The sequence below is a fragment of the Rhodofomes roseus genome, assembly GCF_022264815.1.
Source record: "Rhodofomes roseus strain CIRM-BRFM 1785 chromosome Unknown C8Q71scaffold_40, whole genome shotgun sequence".
NCBI lineage: Eukaryota > Fungi > Basidiomycota > Agaricomycetes > Polyporales > Fomitopsidaceae > Rhodofomes > Rhodofomes roseus.
This window is the reverse complement of record NW_025952996.1, coordinates 203,709-220,453: the sequence shown is the minus strand read 5'-3', so window position 1 is coordinate 220,453 and position 16,745 is coordinate 203,709. Positions and strand designations below refer to the sequence as shown.

At 55.8% G+C, this 16,745-nt stretch overlaps 4 protein-coding genes across 4 annotated transcripts; 2 read left to right on the top strand and 2 right to left on the bottom strand.

Moving 5' to 3' along the window:
* Positions 1 to 682: 682 nt before the first annotated feature.
* C8Q71DRAFT_728195 (uncharacterized protein) lies at positions 683 to 1,279 on the top strand (the record flags this gene model as incomplete). The annotated part of the gene is made up of 2 exons (XM_047921932.1): positions 683 to 807; positions 856 to 1,279. 2 exons carry the CDS (start codon positions 683 to 685, stop codon positions 1,277 to 1,279), a joined length of 549 nt encoding a protein of 182 aa, XP_047772812.1.
* Positions 1,280 to 5,063: 3,784 nt separating this feature from the next.
* Positions 5,064 to 6,811, bottom strand: C8Q71DRAFT_728193 (uncharacterized protein; the record flags this gene model as incomplete). The annotated part of the gene is made up of 5 exons (XM_047921931.1): positions 5,064 to 5,249; positions 5,351 to 6,114; positions 6,138 to 6,445; positions 6,492 to 6,602; positions 6,690 to 6,811. The coding sequence occupies 5 exons, from the start codon at positions 6,809 to 6,811 to the stop codon at positions 5,064 to 5,066; spliced, it is 1,491 nt and encodes a 496-aa protein (XP_047772811.1).
* A 1,216-nt stretch (positions 6,812 to 8,027) lies between these two features.
* C8Q71DRAFT_863397 (uncharacterized protein) lies at positions 8,028 to 11,856 on the bottom strand (the record flags this gene model as incomplete). The annotated part of the gene is made up of 12 exons (XM_047928169.1): positions 8,028 to 8,263; positions 8,313 to 9,226; positions 9,272 to 9,383; positions 9,437 to 9,628; positions 9,679 to 10,070; positions 10,122 to 10,267; positions 10,313 to 10,475; positions 10,525 to 10,703; positions 10,750 to 11,117; positions 11,174 to 11,302; positions 11,360 to 11,513; positions 11,563 to 11,856. 12 exons carry the CDS (start codon positions 11,854 to 11,856, stop codon positions 8,028 to 8,030), a joined length of 3,279 nt encoding a protein of 1,092 aa, XP_047772810.1.
* Positions 11,857 to 13,735: 1,879 nt separating this feature from the next.
* Positions 13,736 to 16,605, top strand: C8Q71DRAFT_863395 (uncharacterized protein; the record flags this gene model as incomplete). The annotated part of the gene is made up of 6 exons (XM_047928168.1): positions 13,736 to 13,912; positions 13,962 to 14,266; positions 14,339 to 14,464; positions 14,513 to 14,829; positions 14,877 to 15,329; positions 15,383 to 16,605. 6 exons carry the CDS (start codon positions 13,736 to 13,738, stop codon positions 16,603 to 16,605), a joined length of 2,601 nt encoding a protein of 866 aa, XP_047772809.1.
* Positions 16,606 to 16,745: the final 140 nt, after the last annotated feature.

Here is a 16,745-nt window from a genome sequence, read left to right as displayed (position 1 = left end):
GGATGGCCAGCTACAGCCCTGGAGAGGGAGCGGGGAAAGAGACGGCACACAAGGCATGTCGTTCGCAAATCTGTCGGCCCTTCTTATATACGCGAGACGATCCTCGCCTTTGTAAGCCTTTCTATATATACGCGAGGCGATCCTCGCCTTTGTAAGCCTTTCCATATATACGCGAGGCGATCCTCGCCTTTGTAAGCCTTTCTATATTTACCCGAGGCCAACCTCGCCTTTGCAAGCCATTTCATACATTGGACATTCTATAACCTTCGGCGACATAGGATGTAAATGAAGCTCTTGTTGGGTTCCGCTTGTAGGTGGCCCGCCCGTTGCTGGTCTCCCCGTTGCTGGCACGCTTGTTGCTGGCCCGCTCATTGCTGGTCCGCTTGTTGGCAGTCCGCGTGTTTCTGGTGCGCCGGTGCGCCATCTACATGGCGACTTGAAAGATCAAAGCAGCGTAAAGACCAGGCCACAGACTTTCGCTTCTTCACCTTTTGCTTCTTGACAGAACGCATCAGGCGGGTTGCTCGGGTTGCATCTCGATGCCGTCACTGACGTGCAGAGAAGCTGAGGCTATATGGTAATGGGTCTGCCATTGTACGGTCAAATTTATCTCAGTTTCAATTGCCTTGGGGTGGCACAAACCTTATGTACATGCATCTCAACAACGAACAACCAACCCACCATGTGCAACCGCGACTCCTATGTTTGGCACGACAACCTTTACGTGCTGTTCCAACTCCTCCAACTGTCAGTAGAAGCCATTCAGCCCTGGTTCAAGGGCTTTGACGAAGTGGAGGAAAATGATATGTAGGCAGTTCTATTGACTTGCATGCACAAACTGACATATCACTACAGCCTTGACCATAGGGTCATGCTCGTACATATGGTGGGCCAGCACGTGCTCCGAAAGGAAGTCATCACGAAGGACGGCAAGCGGCGCACGTGGACCCTCTACGCCCAGGCCTCTCCCGTCCAAGATGAATATGTCTTGCGTTGGCTTGTCGCCCTCGTGAACGACAATAAGTCTCAGCACGCCGATCCATCTGGAGACGAAAGGCTTGCCAGTGGCTCCATGCAGTGGCTTAGCGACCTCGTCAATGAAAATGACGATGAAGACGGTGCCAGCGGCAGTGAGGACGGTGAAGACAATGCCAGCGGTAGTGAGGGCTGCGGCTATGAAGCCTACGATGCTGGCAGCGGCTGGGATGCGGAGATGGAAGAGGCGGAGATGGAAGAGGCGGACATCGAAGAGGCGGACATCGAAGAGGCGGAGACATGATGAGCGGGTGGTCGGGAGCGCGGGTTCCGACATTGGCGACACCTAACAAGAGACAGATGACCGCTTATCGCATTGGATATTGTGCAGTACAGTTGGTTCAATGTGCCAGTAGACAGACGTCCTTCTGCCCCGCAACTTACTCTGATGACGTTGCTCGTATGAAATGGGGCGGTCTCTTAAAAATGCACAATGCTTGTTGATAGACGGATCTCATGATCATAGGTCCGCTTGTTCTGTGAAAGACTAAGTCGCGCATCTGCCTCCTTCCCACAGTGACCACCTGGCCAGACAAGCGGTACACTTCGGCTGCTGGGTCCGGTCGGCAAGCACTGCAACGTGTATAAGCATGATGTAGAACCTTTGCCGACCATGCGGTAGTACATGTGGTCCCAGCATGTGTGTCTGGGCAATTTTCCATTCTTTGTCTCAACGACCATGTCGCGTCGCAAATGGCACGCAGTGGGCCCGCCACCTTCAGCAGACTGCCTGCTCGGCACTATAAGCTTTTGAGACCCCACCCTCCACTCCCTTTTTAGGTCAAGCGGTTTCCTCCTCTAACGCCACTGCTCGGTTCAGATTTGTTAAAAGGAACGTCAAACCACTGGCGGCCAGGCCATATCATCCCCCCCTGATCTTCTGCTACAACCATGTTGAACCCAGCCCCTTCGCTAGACATCCACTCTTCAATTCTGTCTCTTCCACTAGCTGCGGAAAGTTACACCCGCATGGACATACGCTTCCTAACGAAATCTAAGGAGGATGTGGAAGGAGGATCCATTGTCACCATCATCGGACCCCCTCCATGCTGCATTCAGAGTGGCATGGAGGTCGCGTTAATCCCAGCCGCAGCGGAAGAGGTCAGACCATTTTGTGGAAAATTGGTTACAGCGGTGGCAGCTTCGAGCATCTGGGTGGCATTCGAGTTGAAGGGGGATGTGGGGCAAGACTGTATCTTGTTGATCGACCGCCAGAACGCCCGCCTTAGCTGGAAGGAGCGATGGCAAACCTTCAACGCTTCTGGAACTTGGCTAAACATTTTCCCCCCAATGATCGCCGCATACCATCCTCAGCCAATATCGTTCGGAGCAGTCGGCGAGCCTCTAATGATACCAGAACCAGTGAGTTGACAAAGTCAACAATAGGACACGCATTTACATAGTACAGGCTTGTCATAGCGCAGTCCGAGACACACCGTGGCCATGGACGAATTTCTTGAAACCGGGAGAGAGGCAGCCGGTTCATGAGCACCTGGCGCAGGTGCAGCGGGCAGCAACGGAGACTCAAGATACTCTCGCCAGAGTCGCCTGGGCCGCAGAGGGTGCACTATGTCTCTGAGGTGGCGCACCATGAAGAGAGGTACGCCGATAGTGTCTTTAAGCATTTCCTATCACCACGATGGGTTAATCAAGTATGCACCGCAGTGTAGCAATTGCAAGAATCGCGCCTTCCTTGATCAATTCTCCACATTTGTCAGTAGTACATACAATCATACATCCGTAGCGTTCACGAGTTTTGTGCTCGAGTACCCACCTCACCACACCCTTTCGTGGCCCATCCCGCCCTCGCGGCTGACTCGGGCCACCACAGGTCGCCATCGGACAACACGGGACTTGTGTCGGATCGCCGCGCCCTTCGGGCACAGGCTTTCGCCCAACCGCGGTCGTCTTCTTGTTTTCTTTCTTGTCCTTCTTGCGTTACGATCCCCAACATTCATTCAGTAGAATCCCATCACATGCGATTGAAAAGAGACTCACGTGTCAGATAGTATGTGTTCTGTAATGTCATTCGTGCTCGGATTGTTTACATTGAGAACTCCTCCCTTTGCGCAGAAGCGCAACAAGGGCATAGATGTCAGGCCACAGCCAGTTATGGAGGTGGCTGTGGTATGAGTTTCTCGAAGTCCGCTGACACCTGCGCATGCACCTCTATAACGTCTGGATCGAGACTAGCAGTTCGCAAACCAGTTTGTCATTGGGAATGACAGGCAATCGCGAAAGCTTATCGGGCCGATCAATCAGGCCAAGTGGCGTCTGGCCCGTTGATGACAACCTGCTCTCACCTCTTGCTCTTGTCCGTCACTGCTCCTCAGAAGCCCATCCAAGGATTCGAAATGGCCACGCTCCAAGGATTCGAAATGGCCACGCTGTCAGGTACGAAACTTGCCATGTCAAGCACGGCGGTTGACAGATTGTTGCATGCGCTCAGCCACTGACCTCGTGAGGGTTGTTGCGGCGGTCATGCATAGAGAGTTCGTGATTGCCTGTCGCAAGCTGCAGGCCGAAGGCGAGGACGATATCAAGATGCCGCCTCTTTTGCCCTCGACGGATTCATTTTATCGGCCTGATCTTATATCGGCCTCTCTTGTGGCGGACTGTGGGTACGCCGCTGCTCTCATAGCAAATGCCTTCAGTTCTGTCGGTAAGTGTCGACACCATCGCCCCAGCAGCAGCTCATTGGGGGCCAGTCATTGCCCGAGACATAGATGCAGATCGTTACTGCGCTCGTCTGCAGGAGTCCAAAGGAACTGCGGACCCCGCTATTGACCGCGAACTCCGCCGCTATGGACGCTGCTACGGCCGAAGTCAATCCGCCTATACCGCGCCTTGCACGGTGGTCGACAAGTTTGGGAATATACTCGCATGGTACCTTCCCAATATCCTCACGCATAAACGTCAGGTAAGCACATGATGTTTAGCAATTTGTTGCAACCTTAACGAGGCTATGGAGGCCGCGATGAAAACGGCCATGGCAGGTGCGCGCCAGCAGTTCAGTGCGAATAAGCCTATACCAGGCGAATCGAAGCCCAGCTGGCGACGCAATGAACAAAACTTCATTCAACCTCCTAACCCGGCTGCGCCTCTTGGTGCCCCGACGTTTGCTCCCGCCTGGTATCCAATAGGAAGCCCGGTATGTTTTGAACTATCTTCCTATGCACAATACTTAACGGTCAGCAGTCTGAAAAGCCTACCACTTCTGCAACGTTGAGCGGAGACAAGCGGGAGTCCGGGCTCCACTTCCTCGACGAGATGGCGGAGACGAATGCCCTGATGGCAGCCATCCTGTCTGTCATCCACCCAGAGCAGTTCCAGATAGGCGTACGGGCGCACCAAACCTTGGGGAATGCGGAACCACTCCGCGAGGTGCTCGCTCATTGGCCTTCCTGCTTCACGGCCCTGCAGGTGATCAACAACCGAGTGAGCCCGTTGCATACGGACCCCGGTGCGCCGTACCCTGCTTTCGATGTCATTGCTTCAATTGGCGATTACACCGGTGGCCACATCATTCTTCCCACTCTGCCGGTCGACTTCCAGCAACCGCCTGGCAGTGTGCTGGCGTTTTGCGCGCGTATGCTCCCGCACTCGGTTGAGAAGTTCGTAGGGGACCGCATCTCCTTCGCCTGGTTCATGAAGGACCGAGTGTGTGAGTATGCTGGGGCACCTAAGGTGTCTTGGTGCAATCAAGAGAATGTGAAGCGTCTGCTGGGAACGTACTAGGACATGTATTACCTCAAACCATCTCTTCTGCTATGTACATGTTAATGCATTCGCTGTCTCGAAATTCGTCTATTAAGTCACTTCTTGTTCTTACAAACATCCACGGCGGCCAAGAAGCGTCGGAAGATGGGAACGACTAATCAAGAAACCGCCAACCTCTACTTTATGAGACGGTGTTGCTGCACTGCTCTTCGACAGCCCTTCCGCTTCTCGGCCTCTTGAAATGTCGCGGTGGCGACGTGGCTGGGGCATCGTCCAGGAGCAGCCGCTTCTTTCCAGAGTGACGGACTTCATTGCCAGAGCGCACGGTCGATGACCCAGACGAACTTGAACTGACGGACTCCGCTGCAGCTCGCGGAAGCTGCACGGGCGGCGTAGAGGGGAACTGTGCCCAGGAAAACCCGGGCGGCGGCGCCCCACGAGGTCGGGGTGGAGAGGAGGGCGGCAAGGCGGCATCTCCCGACACGAAGGGGAACCTTGCGATCGACGACTCCAACGGGCACGGCGGGGTGGGCTGTTCCAGAGGGCGGTCTGCCATCAGCCGGCCATATGCACTGCTTCCATACGCCGCGCTCACCGCCTCTGCCTGTCCTTCAGCTGCCTGTCTTTCGGCCGCCTGTCTTTGCTGAACGATCCACGTTCTGGCCACCGCCGCCTGTCTCTCCGCCACCTCTCCTTCGTCTGCCTGTCTGTCGGCCGCCTGTCTTCGCTGACCAATCCACGTTCTGGCCGCCGCCTGTTCTTCGGCTGGCAGTCCTTCGACCGCCTGTTTCTCGGCCGCCTGTCTATGATCAGCAATCCACGTTCTGACCGCCGCCTGTTCTTCGGCCGCCTGTTCTTCGGCCGCCTGTCTCTCGGCCGCCTGTTCTTCGGCCGCCTGTTCGGCCGCCTGTTCTTCGGCCGCCTGCCTCTCGGCCGCCTGTTCTTCGGCTGCCTGTTCTTCGGCCGCCTGTTCTGCGGCCGCCTGTTCTTCGGCCGCCTGGTCTGCGGCCGCCTGTTCTTCGGCCACCTGTCTCTCGGCCTGTCTCTCGGCCTCTCTCCTCTGCGCGTCCCGTGTGGCCCACTCATCGTACATGGGAGGCTGCATGCCGTGCTTGGCATCAGATGCAAGCCACCCCGACATCCTAAATGCTCTCCCTTCGTTTTGTAACTGCCCCCAGTGCCGGATCAGTTGAATGCAGTGAGCCTTCTTGATACTATGCGGCTCATCGAATGTGACGAAGTCGGGCCATAAGCCGCCTTTGAGCCACAGGGACGTGCCGAGTGCCTTGGCGTGTTTCCAGGGGACATACCCCATTCTTCCATTAGAAGCAGCAGCTTGTCTCTTATTAGCGGTGCACGCTATCCAGGACATCGACGCTCACTGTGATGTTCAACGAGGAACTGGTAAACCATCGTCTGCCACTCTTGCGACGTCCTCGTTTCAAGCTTTTCGAGCTCTTCAGGCGGGGGAATTATTGGCAATCCTGTCGCCTCATCGGTGGCAAAGAGCCGACCGAAGTCTGCCCTCTGCTGCGCTACTCTCGCATCCAAAACAGACCGGGGCTTCTCTCCCAATAGATCAGTGGCGAACCTCTCCCAGTCAGACCAGAGGTTCGTCGAGTTCCACTTGGGGTCACGGGTCACATCCGAGAAGTTAGATGGTGCGCCAATTATGGCATTATGATCCACGCTGCGTATCATCAGCATGTGGCCGAAGGATGAAAGGGGAGACTGACAGGCTCACAACTGGTCCTATATCCGTTGTGTTGGCCGCAACCAGAAAGCAGACGCGGACCCCGTTTTCACGCCACATCTTCTTGGTAAATGTCGCGCACTTCTTTTTGAGACTGCGATTCAACGTCCTAGTTCACGGCAGCTTGTTAGACAGACAGGCATCCACCAAGAGGCCAGCCCCAGATAGGCGGATCACTCACTTTGACGGAAGCACGGGCCGAGACGGGGGCACATTGCCGGTGTTAATGTCCGCATCGACTGACTCTGAGCGCTGCAGTGTTGGGAGCTGCTCTGGCTCCCAGGGCACGATTTGGAGTGACATAGCGAGTTGAGGAGATATGCCACTTGCCAACACTTTCGGGCCAGTTCATGAAATATTCGTGGGCGGCGCCAACTGTTTCAAAGTGCCAGCCCAACGGGGTATCATCTTACGCCTTTTACAACCTTCCATGCAACAACCACCTTGAACGCTTCTTTCTACGTAACCGACTGCAAACACCAATGCCAATTGGGGGGTAGTACTGACCAAATGTGGGCAGCACGCGGCCGACTTAGCACCGCTTCTGTTGGAATCCTGCTGTTGAAACGCCATCCAATATTTCGAAGCACTGGTAGCCGCCAATAGCAGGCTTAGAGGCTTTGACACGGTGTTGGGAAGCCCGGTTAATCACCGGATGGCCAATGAGGGTGCTCTATCCTTGCCTGTTTTGTACCGGGAGAGCGTGGAGACGTGCATGTTGCATTTGCAATTACCCGACTCCGCAGATCGGCCGTCGAGCGGTGCGGATCACTATGTGAGGTGCGGAGCTGTGCAGTGCCACCGGCTATTCAGTTCAGACAACCTCGCAGCCTCACGTGCACGAACAATCATCCCGTCACTGCAACAGTCAAGCGTCAAGAGACTAAAACAAGCACCCAAAATGACATCATTATCAGGTACGAGGCTCGTCTTGTGAAGAGCAGCGGTTGACTTAGATTGCTGCATCCGCTCAGCCATTGAAAAGGCGTCGACAGAGATCGACAGCATGTTGGAGCACCCGGCGTGACCAGCACAACATTGAGATCGCGCCACCCGGCGTGCAGACATGCGCCACCCAGACCCCGACCTGGGTCGCGTTCTGAAGGTCTCTATCCACATGAGGAATATTGTCGCTGCGGTCATGCAAAGACAATGCACGATGGCCATCCGCAACCTGCAAGCTGAGGTGGATGGGGATGCCCAACCGCCGCCTCTTCTACCTGTGACTGACCCATTCTATCGACCGGACCTCATCACCGCCTCTCTTGCGTCGGAATGTGAGTCTACTCAAGATGCGGTGAAGCGTCTGCTTGACATAGCGTGATTTGTATTTACCGTCTCTCACCCATCGTTCCACCTGTCAAACAAGCTGCACTATGGAGGCAGGTACCTGAGTTTTCCCGCCTGTACGACAGTAGCTCTGCCTGTCCTGTCCGTCCGAACCGCAGACATTCAATAGTTGGTCGATGTAAAGCCTCGCGGTCAATGTACTGTACTGTAAAGACCCAAATGCAGATCTTCAAGTGGCCAGCTTTGTGTAGGCTGCACGGGCATCCGCTGCTAGACTGAGCCACAGCGCCGCTTGTCGCCGCGCATATGCTTGGTGTCCTGAACTCCCGTGACACCGCATCTTCCACTGACGGGCCTTGAACTCGAATGAGCGGGCCGTCTGTTGCATCTCCTCACCCACCAGGACCAGCTGCTCTCGCCAGCGGTCGCACTTGGCCTTCTCTCGCAGCCAGTTCACGCGGTGCACTGGGGGCCCATGAGCACGTTCCTCAGATCGGTAAGGCAAGACGCGCACGTTCTGTTAGCCACTCTGAGCTCTCCGTATCCCCTCCCACATCGACTGCCCATATCCACGATAGCTCTTTGTGACGGCTTTTCCGCTCTGTGTGGTCTAGCAAGTGTGTCGTCGTCTTGAGATCTTCTTTAGTCAGAGGTCGGTATCGCTGCAGCTGTGGTGGCAGCGTCTTCAGCCATTCACGAAACACTTGCTTGGCTTCCACCTGGGCACTGCTGTTCGGCTGCGATGGCTGCCCAGAGCTTCCCACCCCCTTTTGCTGTGATGAGTCCCGACCCATGGCCTTGTGATAGTCTTTGAACTGCTTCTCCATTTTGGCCGCTTCGGCGTCCCCCATCAGCACCCGTGTCATGCCCGTTCGAGCCAAGGTGTACAGGCGGGCGCACTCTGTGATGACCTTCGTCACTCCACTGACGTCCTTGTATGCTCTCGTCTTCGTCCTTTGGCTGTTAGCGAGGCGAACCTTTGTGCGGAATAGAACGGATTTCATGCCGAGGGCCATACGAAGTCGGTGGAGGGCATCGTTTGCCTGACCCTCCCTCAGGCGGAGCTCCCGACGACCCATCTCGACCTTCCCCAGCTCTTCCAACCTCACCTTCCCCAATGTCGATGGCAGCAGAAGTGAGATGGACTCCGGCAATATCTCATCTTCAGGTTCATCCATCACTATGCGATCCTCGCCCAAATCAGGTTCCTCTTCAAGATCCTCCCATTCCTCTCCGGCGTAGGCCCCAGGGTGTCGGGCCGCTTCATCGTCTGCCTCCTCATCATCTTCCTGCTTCCAGTAGCCAGCTGCTTTGCTCGAAAAGCGATCCACCGCTCGCTTCAATTTGTTGCGCTTCTCCACAAGCTGGAGTCTGTCCGCCAGTAAGGCGTGCTTCTTCAGCTTTCGTGCCAGCGCGCTTACAGCGAGCCTGTTCACATCAGCGCAATACCGACTCTCAGATTGCAGCACCCACTGTTGCTCCTGGATCAAAATTCCCTCCGCCAGCCATGACGTAGATCCGGGGCTGTCCTTCTGTTTGCCCTCCTCTTGTTCAAGCAGAAGCTGCATTTGCTTCTTACCAGGGGCTGCATCACTGTCAAGACTGCATCCCGGATATATCGATTCAACAAGCGCGCACCTTTCTCTTGGGTGACCTCATAGGACTCCATGACCGACAGATCTCGTCCTCTCTCCATCCGCGCTCTCATCTCAAGCTCCTTCCATTTGGCCAACAGTTCTGCATCACTAGACTCCTCGAGTTCCTGTAGCAGCTCTTGGCACAGCTCCTGTTGCTTCTCAGCCTGGATGAACCTCCGAGACAGCATCTTCACTGCATTTTGGGTAAGCGGGGGACTGACAGTGTCGGCAATGCAAACACACCCATGCCGATTGTCTTTCGCCAATTGGCGTCATTCATATGGTCGTCGATGACCTCTTTCCTATGAGATGTTGCCATGGCGCGTGTGCTGCCCGATATCCGATTGAGCGGGGCCCATAATGTCTCGATGATCTCGCCGTCTACCTGTCCAGCGCCAGGAATGAATGAAGGCGAGTACTTTGGTAAACAGTCGCGCTGGTGGCCATGGATGTGGAACAGGCCAATTCCCCAAAATATGTCAGCCGCCTCAGGCCAGCTGAGGTGCGCGCCCTGAGCAAACCTCGCCAGGACCTTCTTGCTGTACTGACATGCGATGTCGTACATGATAAGAAACGTTTGGATGCCTGTGTGGTGCCGTAGCGCCTGGGAAAGCGCATAATCCATGTTCATTTGTCTGGAGCCTTTAAGCTAGCCTCTTCAAGCAGACGACGGATGTTGTACTCACCGTTCCCCCTTCTGGAAATCCACCACCGCATGAGGGATGAAGCAACCATGTCGCCCACAGGCAACCGCGCCAATGCCTGTAGCTTCCATGTCATGGCGGTCGGCATTGGCTTGATTGACGGCACGATGAGCGTGACAGCTTGATTGCTAGAGTGCCATGAGCTTAAGAAACCGCCGAGCTGAGCTACCTACCTCTCGTTGTTCCAATGTGCCCTGGAGGTGATTCTTGTACGGTGCATCTGTCACCATGAAGCCATGCCCGTCACCGATGGCTACATCATCCGCGGGGCAGCGCATCTTCAGATGCTCGGCGCTGAAGTTGCCGTCCATGACAAACGTCTGCATAAACTTCCACCTGCAAAAGGCTTGTCTCCCGGACTGCAACGAACAAGCGGGGCGCTTACCGATCGGGATCCTGTTCCCAACCTGCCTTGAGGTTGACTCCGGGCATTGGACAGGCCACACATCCCAGCGCAAGCTCACCGGGACCCACTGGCCCTCGTTCGTGACCAAAGCCATTCCATTTGCGATATTTGAGGTTTCGCCACTGTCGGCTGACACGCAGAAGCTCGCGGTAGCGGTCCTGTAAACAGTCAGACAGCGCCATATTGAAAAGCTTCCGCTCTCACAGGCACGGCTTGAGGAAACGCGGGGTTCGACAGGCGGCGCAAACGCTGATAGTAGCTCTCGGCAGCACTCCCTGAGATCTTGTTGGCCAGCAAGAAGTCGTTGAGTACCCGGAACGTGAAAGCAGTCCGGGGTGCAAGGACAGAGGCGGGATAGAGCCCTATGGAGAGAAGCTGCATAGCCTCAGGCTCAGCAGTGTGGCATACACATGGAGAAACCCGTATGCTGTGCACGCCGGTGATGTCGACCACTGTAATCCGCTTACATGGTTGGGTGCCGCCATACATGGCGACTAGAGGGCACGACTGCCCAAAGTGACCCAAGAAGACTCGGATCCCGACATCATAGAGAGAGCTTGGTGCGTAATAACCTGAACCGGACGATATAAGACGGGCTCAAGAGACTGAGAAGAGGCGGCCGACTCACCCTCCTCTGATTCAATTGGGCCTTGCTGGATGGGGTCCGCCGCTTCACCGTCGTCGCTATTGTCGTTGCCGTCTGTGTCCGAGAAGAAGCGTACATTTGCCTCATCCGCCTCTTGAGCGATCCATTTCTCTATGGGATGCAAATAACTCGCTGCGTGTCGTCGGCGACAGCAGTCGGTGCACAAACTGGGTGAGCCGACGCATTCAATGCAGCGCCACGGGCTCCACTCTGCTCGGCAATCGGCACAATTCCGCTTCTCTCTTGGACCCTCAAGCTCGATTAGGCGCTCCAAGAACGATTCCCGTAAAGCCAACCATGCGTCCATGAAATCAGCCTGTGTCTGTCGGGCGCTTCAGGACAGGCACCCACAACTATAGATTAGCACCTACTGATCCCGAGTCTTTGGGTCGCTTAGGCAGTGGCCCATGGATGCCAACAAGGTCCGCAACATCGATGTGGTTCCTGGGGTCCATCGGATCCCGTGGATCGTGGCTCGGCAGATCGCCTATTGGGGGTGGATGAATCAGAGGCTGATTACCATCAGCCCTGGATATTTCCACCATCTTGTAGTCAACCCCTCTCCGCGTCTTTGTTGCCACAGGGCGGACAAATTTGAGTCTCTGGGTAGAGCCCAGGACCTGCCATTTGCGAGGAAGCTTGTGTGGCTTTCCTGACCCGGACATGGTGGTTTGGGTCAACAAGCAATTGTAGTGTCGCACGTGGCACGTGGACTCACACGTTACCAAACCGTTGTCAGTCCGCCTGCCTTTTGAGGAGTGCCAAGAAGCGTTGGTCACTTAAGCGCGCACTTCTCCAACAGAACAGTTACTCCATTCCCAAATTGGATCTCTCCATCGTTCCCGCTCAGAATCCCTTGCTCGGAGAGCAAGGCTCTCGCAGGTCGAAATGAACGCTACCCCTTTCGACTGTCGTTGTTTGTTGTTTGCATTCCTCGCCATACCAGTCTTAGTGTGCCTTGTGTCGTCATCATCGTCCAACCTGACACCTCACGCGACCTGCGTATATATTATACTGTTCGTACTTAGCTGCGCCCTGACCCCGCCTCAGGAGGAGGAGGGGCGTCCATTTAGCCACCGGTCGATAGCGCACGTGCGTCTCGACTTGACGGCGACCATGTACAGCCAGTCGAGCATCGTGCAAAAATGTACAAGTGAACGGTTGAACGTACGCGTTGAACGTTTGAACGTCCATACGTCCGAACCGTGAGAACTGGCGCGCCGCGACCGCCTCCTCTACGTTTATCTGCCAGACAGCTGAGTGCGGGCCTTGCGGGGGTGCGGATGCGGGCGGCTCCATAGTATGATGCACGGCCAATCTGCTTCAATCAGCCTAGTACTTGTGAACGCATTCAGCAAGACAAAAAAGAAGAACGAAATTTTGAAGACGCTCACGCAAAACGTCCGAGCAAGGCTGGCACGCCATCGCTGGCGGCATTTCGAGTATGGAGGTACCGTCTCTTAATCAGGACCGCCGTTTGACAAGCGGGTCCATCCTTGGATCTGTCCTGACATAAACGTGTCAAATCGTGCGATCTGTGCCCATATGTCACGTCTGTCGCTGAAGTGCATTCAGCTCAGTTTCAATCGCCTTGGAGTGGTGGAAACCTTAGTTCGTATATTCCCATCGTCAACCCAAACCCACCATGTTCGATGCTGGGTCTACCCTCCGCATCCGCGACACGCCGACGTTGCTCATAGGGATCTCCGCGCACCTAACGGCAATGGAGCCGCATCTCATGGGCATCCCTGGGACCCCAGAAAACTCCCACAATCGGTTGTGAGTGCTCCCAACTCCGCCATGAAATACTTACACTAGGTGATGTTTCACCACAGTACATATCTTGACACCAGCGTCGGGCATGACGACGGGCGGCACCTGGTGAAAAAGGAGCTTCGCACCCGCGACGGCAAGCGCTACACGTGGACCCTTCTAGTCCTCACCTGGGACGGGCAAGACGATGCGGTCGAGGTTCTCATCAACACCCTGGTGGAGCAGAATCGGCTAAAATATGTTGGGGACGGGTCCAAGGAATTGGGGCGCATGGGGGAATAGGCAGTCCTGACGGACGCCTCCCTTGCTAGGAGAGCAAGGCTCTTGCAGGTCAAAATGAACGCCGTCGTTGTTTGTTGTATGTGTTCCTCGCCATACCAGTCTTAGTGTGCCTTGTGTCGTCATCATCGTCCAACATGAGTTTTTCGAAGTCTGCTTGACAGCCACACCTCTATGACGTCTGGATTGAGACTAGCGAATTGCTACAGAAGGGCCACAACTCGGAAGAGGGGCCACAACTCGGGAGGGATGTGATCAATTGCACCGTTGCCTGTATTCAGTTGATACTTCCCTAGTGGCGTTGGCAGCTAGGCAAGGAGGACCATTGTCAATGGACAGGTGTCGCATGGAGCTGGTCAAAGGCGTAAAGATAATGCCCCGTCGGGCTGCCTCTGATTGCTGCTGTGCCATCGCCCACGCGAATGTCGGCCCATCGCAATGCATATGAGCTCACCCGATGGCAGTGGCAGGTGGTGTATCTCCCCACTCGTCATGAAGAAACTCACAGTTTGGGCGGACGATCAGCTCGCCACCATGGAGGCGTACACGGCGGCCTTTCGCCTGGCCGAAGAGCCAGCCAGGAGAAAGGTCGTCGACGATGTCCTGGGGCAACTCAAGACCATGCCGCTGCAGAGTTTGGAACAATTGACAGAGAAGCAACAGAAGGCGGTGAGGGAAGATGTCTCTGGATCATTGAACGTGCTGACCGCGTGTTTAGGCCGTCCTGAAATGGCTCGCACAGAACTGTAAGGAAGGGGGGAAGAAGAAGAAGCAGAAGACAGGGGTTTCCGGCACCACGCGCGGCTTGGACGTGTTCCGGCGCGAGAAGCGGGAGGAGATATATGAAGCGGCGTACGGTGGCAAGGAAAAGAAGCAGTTCGGGGCCTTTAGGGCGAAGACGTACGAGCTTTGGGCACTCGTACCTCCTGCGGAGAAAAAGGAATATGTGGCCCAGGGTAAGGAGATCCGCGGCTTGATCCATGGGAATATCGGCAACGTGGAGCCGCCCGTGCTTCCGTCAAAGTGAGTGATCCGCCTATCTGGGGTTGGCCTCTTGGTGGATGCCTGTTTGCTTAACAAGCTGCCGTGAACTAGGACGTTGAGTCGCAGTCTCCACACGAAGTGCGAGACATTTGCCAAGAAGTTGTGGATTGAAAACGGAGTCCGCGTCTGCTTCCTGTTTGCGGGCAACACAACGGATAAAGGACCAGTTGCGGGCCTGTACAGTGTTCCCTTTCATCCTTCGGACTGATGCTGATGATGCGGCAGCATGGATCATAATGCCAAATTTGGTGCACCATCTAACTTCTCGGACGTGGCCGATGACCCTGACTGGAATCCGACGAAGCTCTGGTCTGACTGGGAGGATTGGGCTACTGATTTATTGGGAAAGAAGGCGGAGTCCGTTTTGCGTTCGGGCAATGTGAGCAAAGCACAGAAGAGGACGGGATTTGGTCCGCTCTTGGCCACCGATGAGGCAACGGGATTGCCGAGGATTCCTCCACCTGAAGAGCTCGACACACTTCAAATGAAGACCGCGCAGGAGTGGCAGTTCATGGTTCGACAGTTCCTCAATGATCACCACAGTGAGCGTCGATGTCCTTGATAGCATGCGCCGCTAATAAGAGACTAGCCGCGGCTTCTAATGGAAAGAAGCGGAATATCCCCTGGAAACGCGCCAAGGCACTCGACACGTCCCTGTGGATCGAAGACGGCTCATGGCCGGACTTCGTAAAATTTGATGAGCCGTCCAAGATCCGGAAATCGCAGTGCATTGAACTGATCCGATACTGGGGGCAGTTACAAGACACGGACGAAGGGAGAGCATTTCGGATGTCGGGCTGGTTGCAGGATGACGGCGACACTGCTATTGACGATCCTGAGGATGTGCAGCCAGGAAGGTACGATGAATGGCTCGCACGGTGGATCAAGGACGCACCCAGGAGAGAAGCGGAGAGACAGCGCGAGGATGAGAGACAGGCGGAGGAGAGACAGGCGGTCGACAAACAAGCAGCCAGCACGCGGATGGCTCAGCAACCTGGAACCCAGACACAGGCAGGGGGGGCGAACATGGCATCTGGAAGCGGTGCGTATAGCTGGCCCGCGTCCAGTCAATCGTTGCTGACTGCACAATGGCAGGCCAATCTGGGAAACAGCTCGCTGCGCCGCACCTGTCTGCAAAAGCCTTAGGGAAGCAGAAAGCAAGGAAGGCCATACCGTCAGAGACCCCCTCTCCATCGTTGTCTCCCAGCTGGTCCTCACCGGAGCCCTCAGTGAATGACACTGAAGAGCAGGCAGGAGACGCCTCTGAGGGGTCGACTGCCGTGAAGCCCACAAGCACGCAAACGGCGACCGCCGAGCCCATCCCAGCAGAGCTGCCCTTTAATGGGATGGCCCCTTCAGCCGCTCGCCCGAGTATGCGCGTCAACTTCTTGCGATCCCTGTCGACCGACAGGCGGTACATGGTTCTGTGCAACGAATATGCTCGCGCGATTATCGCTGCGGCCAAGCCTGGACGCCAACCGCGACCCGCCTATACCCCCCCTGCCATTCCGGGCGTGCCTTGGGCGTCATGGAGTTGGGGTTCACAATCTCTTCCTCAGGAAGTCCACAAATCCTCCAGCGGGCTAGACCCACTTATCACGTATCTGCGCGCTACTGTATGGGTCTCCGAGGGGAAAGCAGCGCTGCGCAAAGTCGAACAGGTTCTCCTCGCTGTCGGACTTGCTCTCCGCGACATCGATAGCGCCCAGTTTGTCAATGACCCTGACGACCCACCTTCGGCAGGGATACCTCCTTTCGTTGTGGCGACGCAACTCGGCATTGCGTCGAGCAACATGCTGCTTGATCTTATTCAGCCTATTGCAAACGCCCGGATTGTGGACGTATTCGGTAAAGCCCCGGCACCCGCTGCGCCGCCTGCCATCACTCCCAACTTGCCTGCTGTTCCTAAGAGCCTGTCACCACGCCCTCTCTCGCCAATGCGTTCCATCTTGCCTCGTGCACCTCTGCCTGGTGCCGCTCTCTCTGCTGCGTCGTCGCCTTCGCCCGCCCCCAAAGCCCATGTGCAAGAAGCGGCCCTCGTTCCCGGTCAGGTTGAGACGCTGCGCCCATCTGACGGGCAGGCGATGGACTTGGAAGAGATGGCAAAGGTTCCTACCGCGTCTCGAAGCATTTCGCAGGGAGGATCAGCATCGAAGGCGCGCAGACGACCGTACGAAGATGGCCCTCAGGCCTACGAGGCAGAGTCTACATTGCGTCCCTCGAAGAAGCCTAGGAGCGGAACCGTTGTAGTGGCTCCCGAGGCCATGTCGCAGCGGCCTCATAGGGAGAGGCGGGCTCCACAGAAGTTGGACTTGTAGCGGGTCTGGTAAACTGGTACTCGCTTCTTGCACACGTCTCATCGAGCGCATGTTTCTTGGGAGCAGTAAATCTTGGTCATCAGTGTATATACGCATCAGGTTCAGTTGTTACAAGCGGCACAGTACGCAACAGAGAGAAT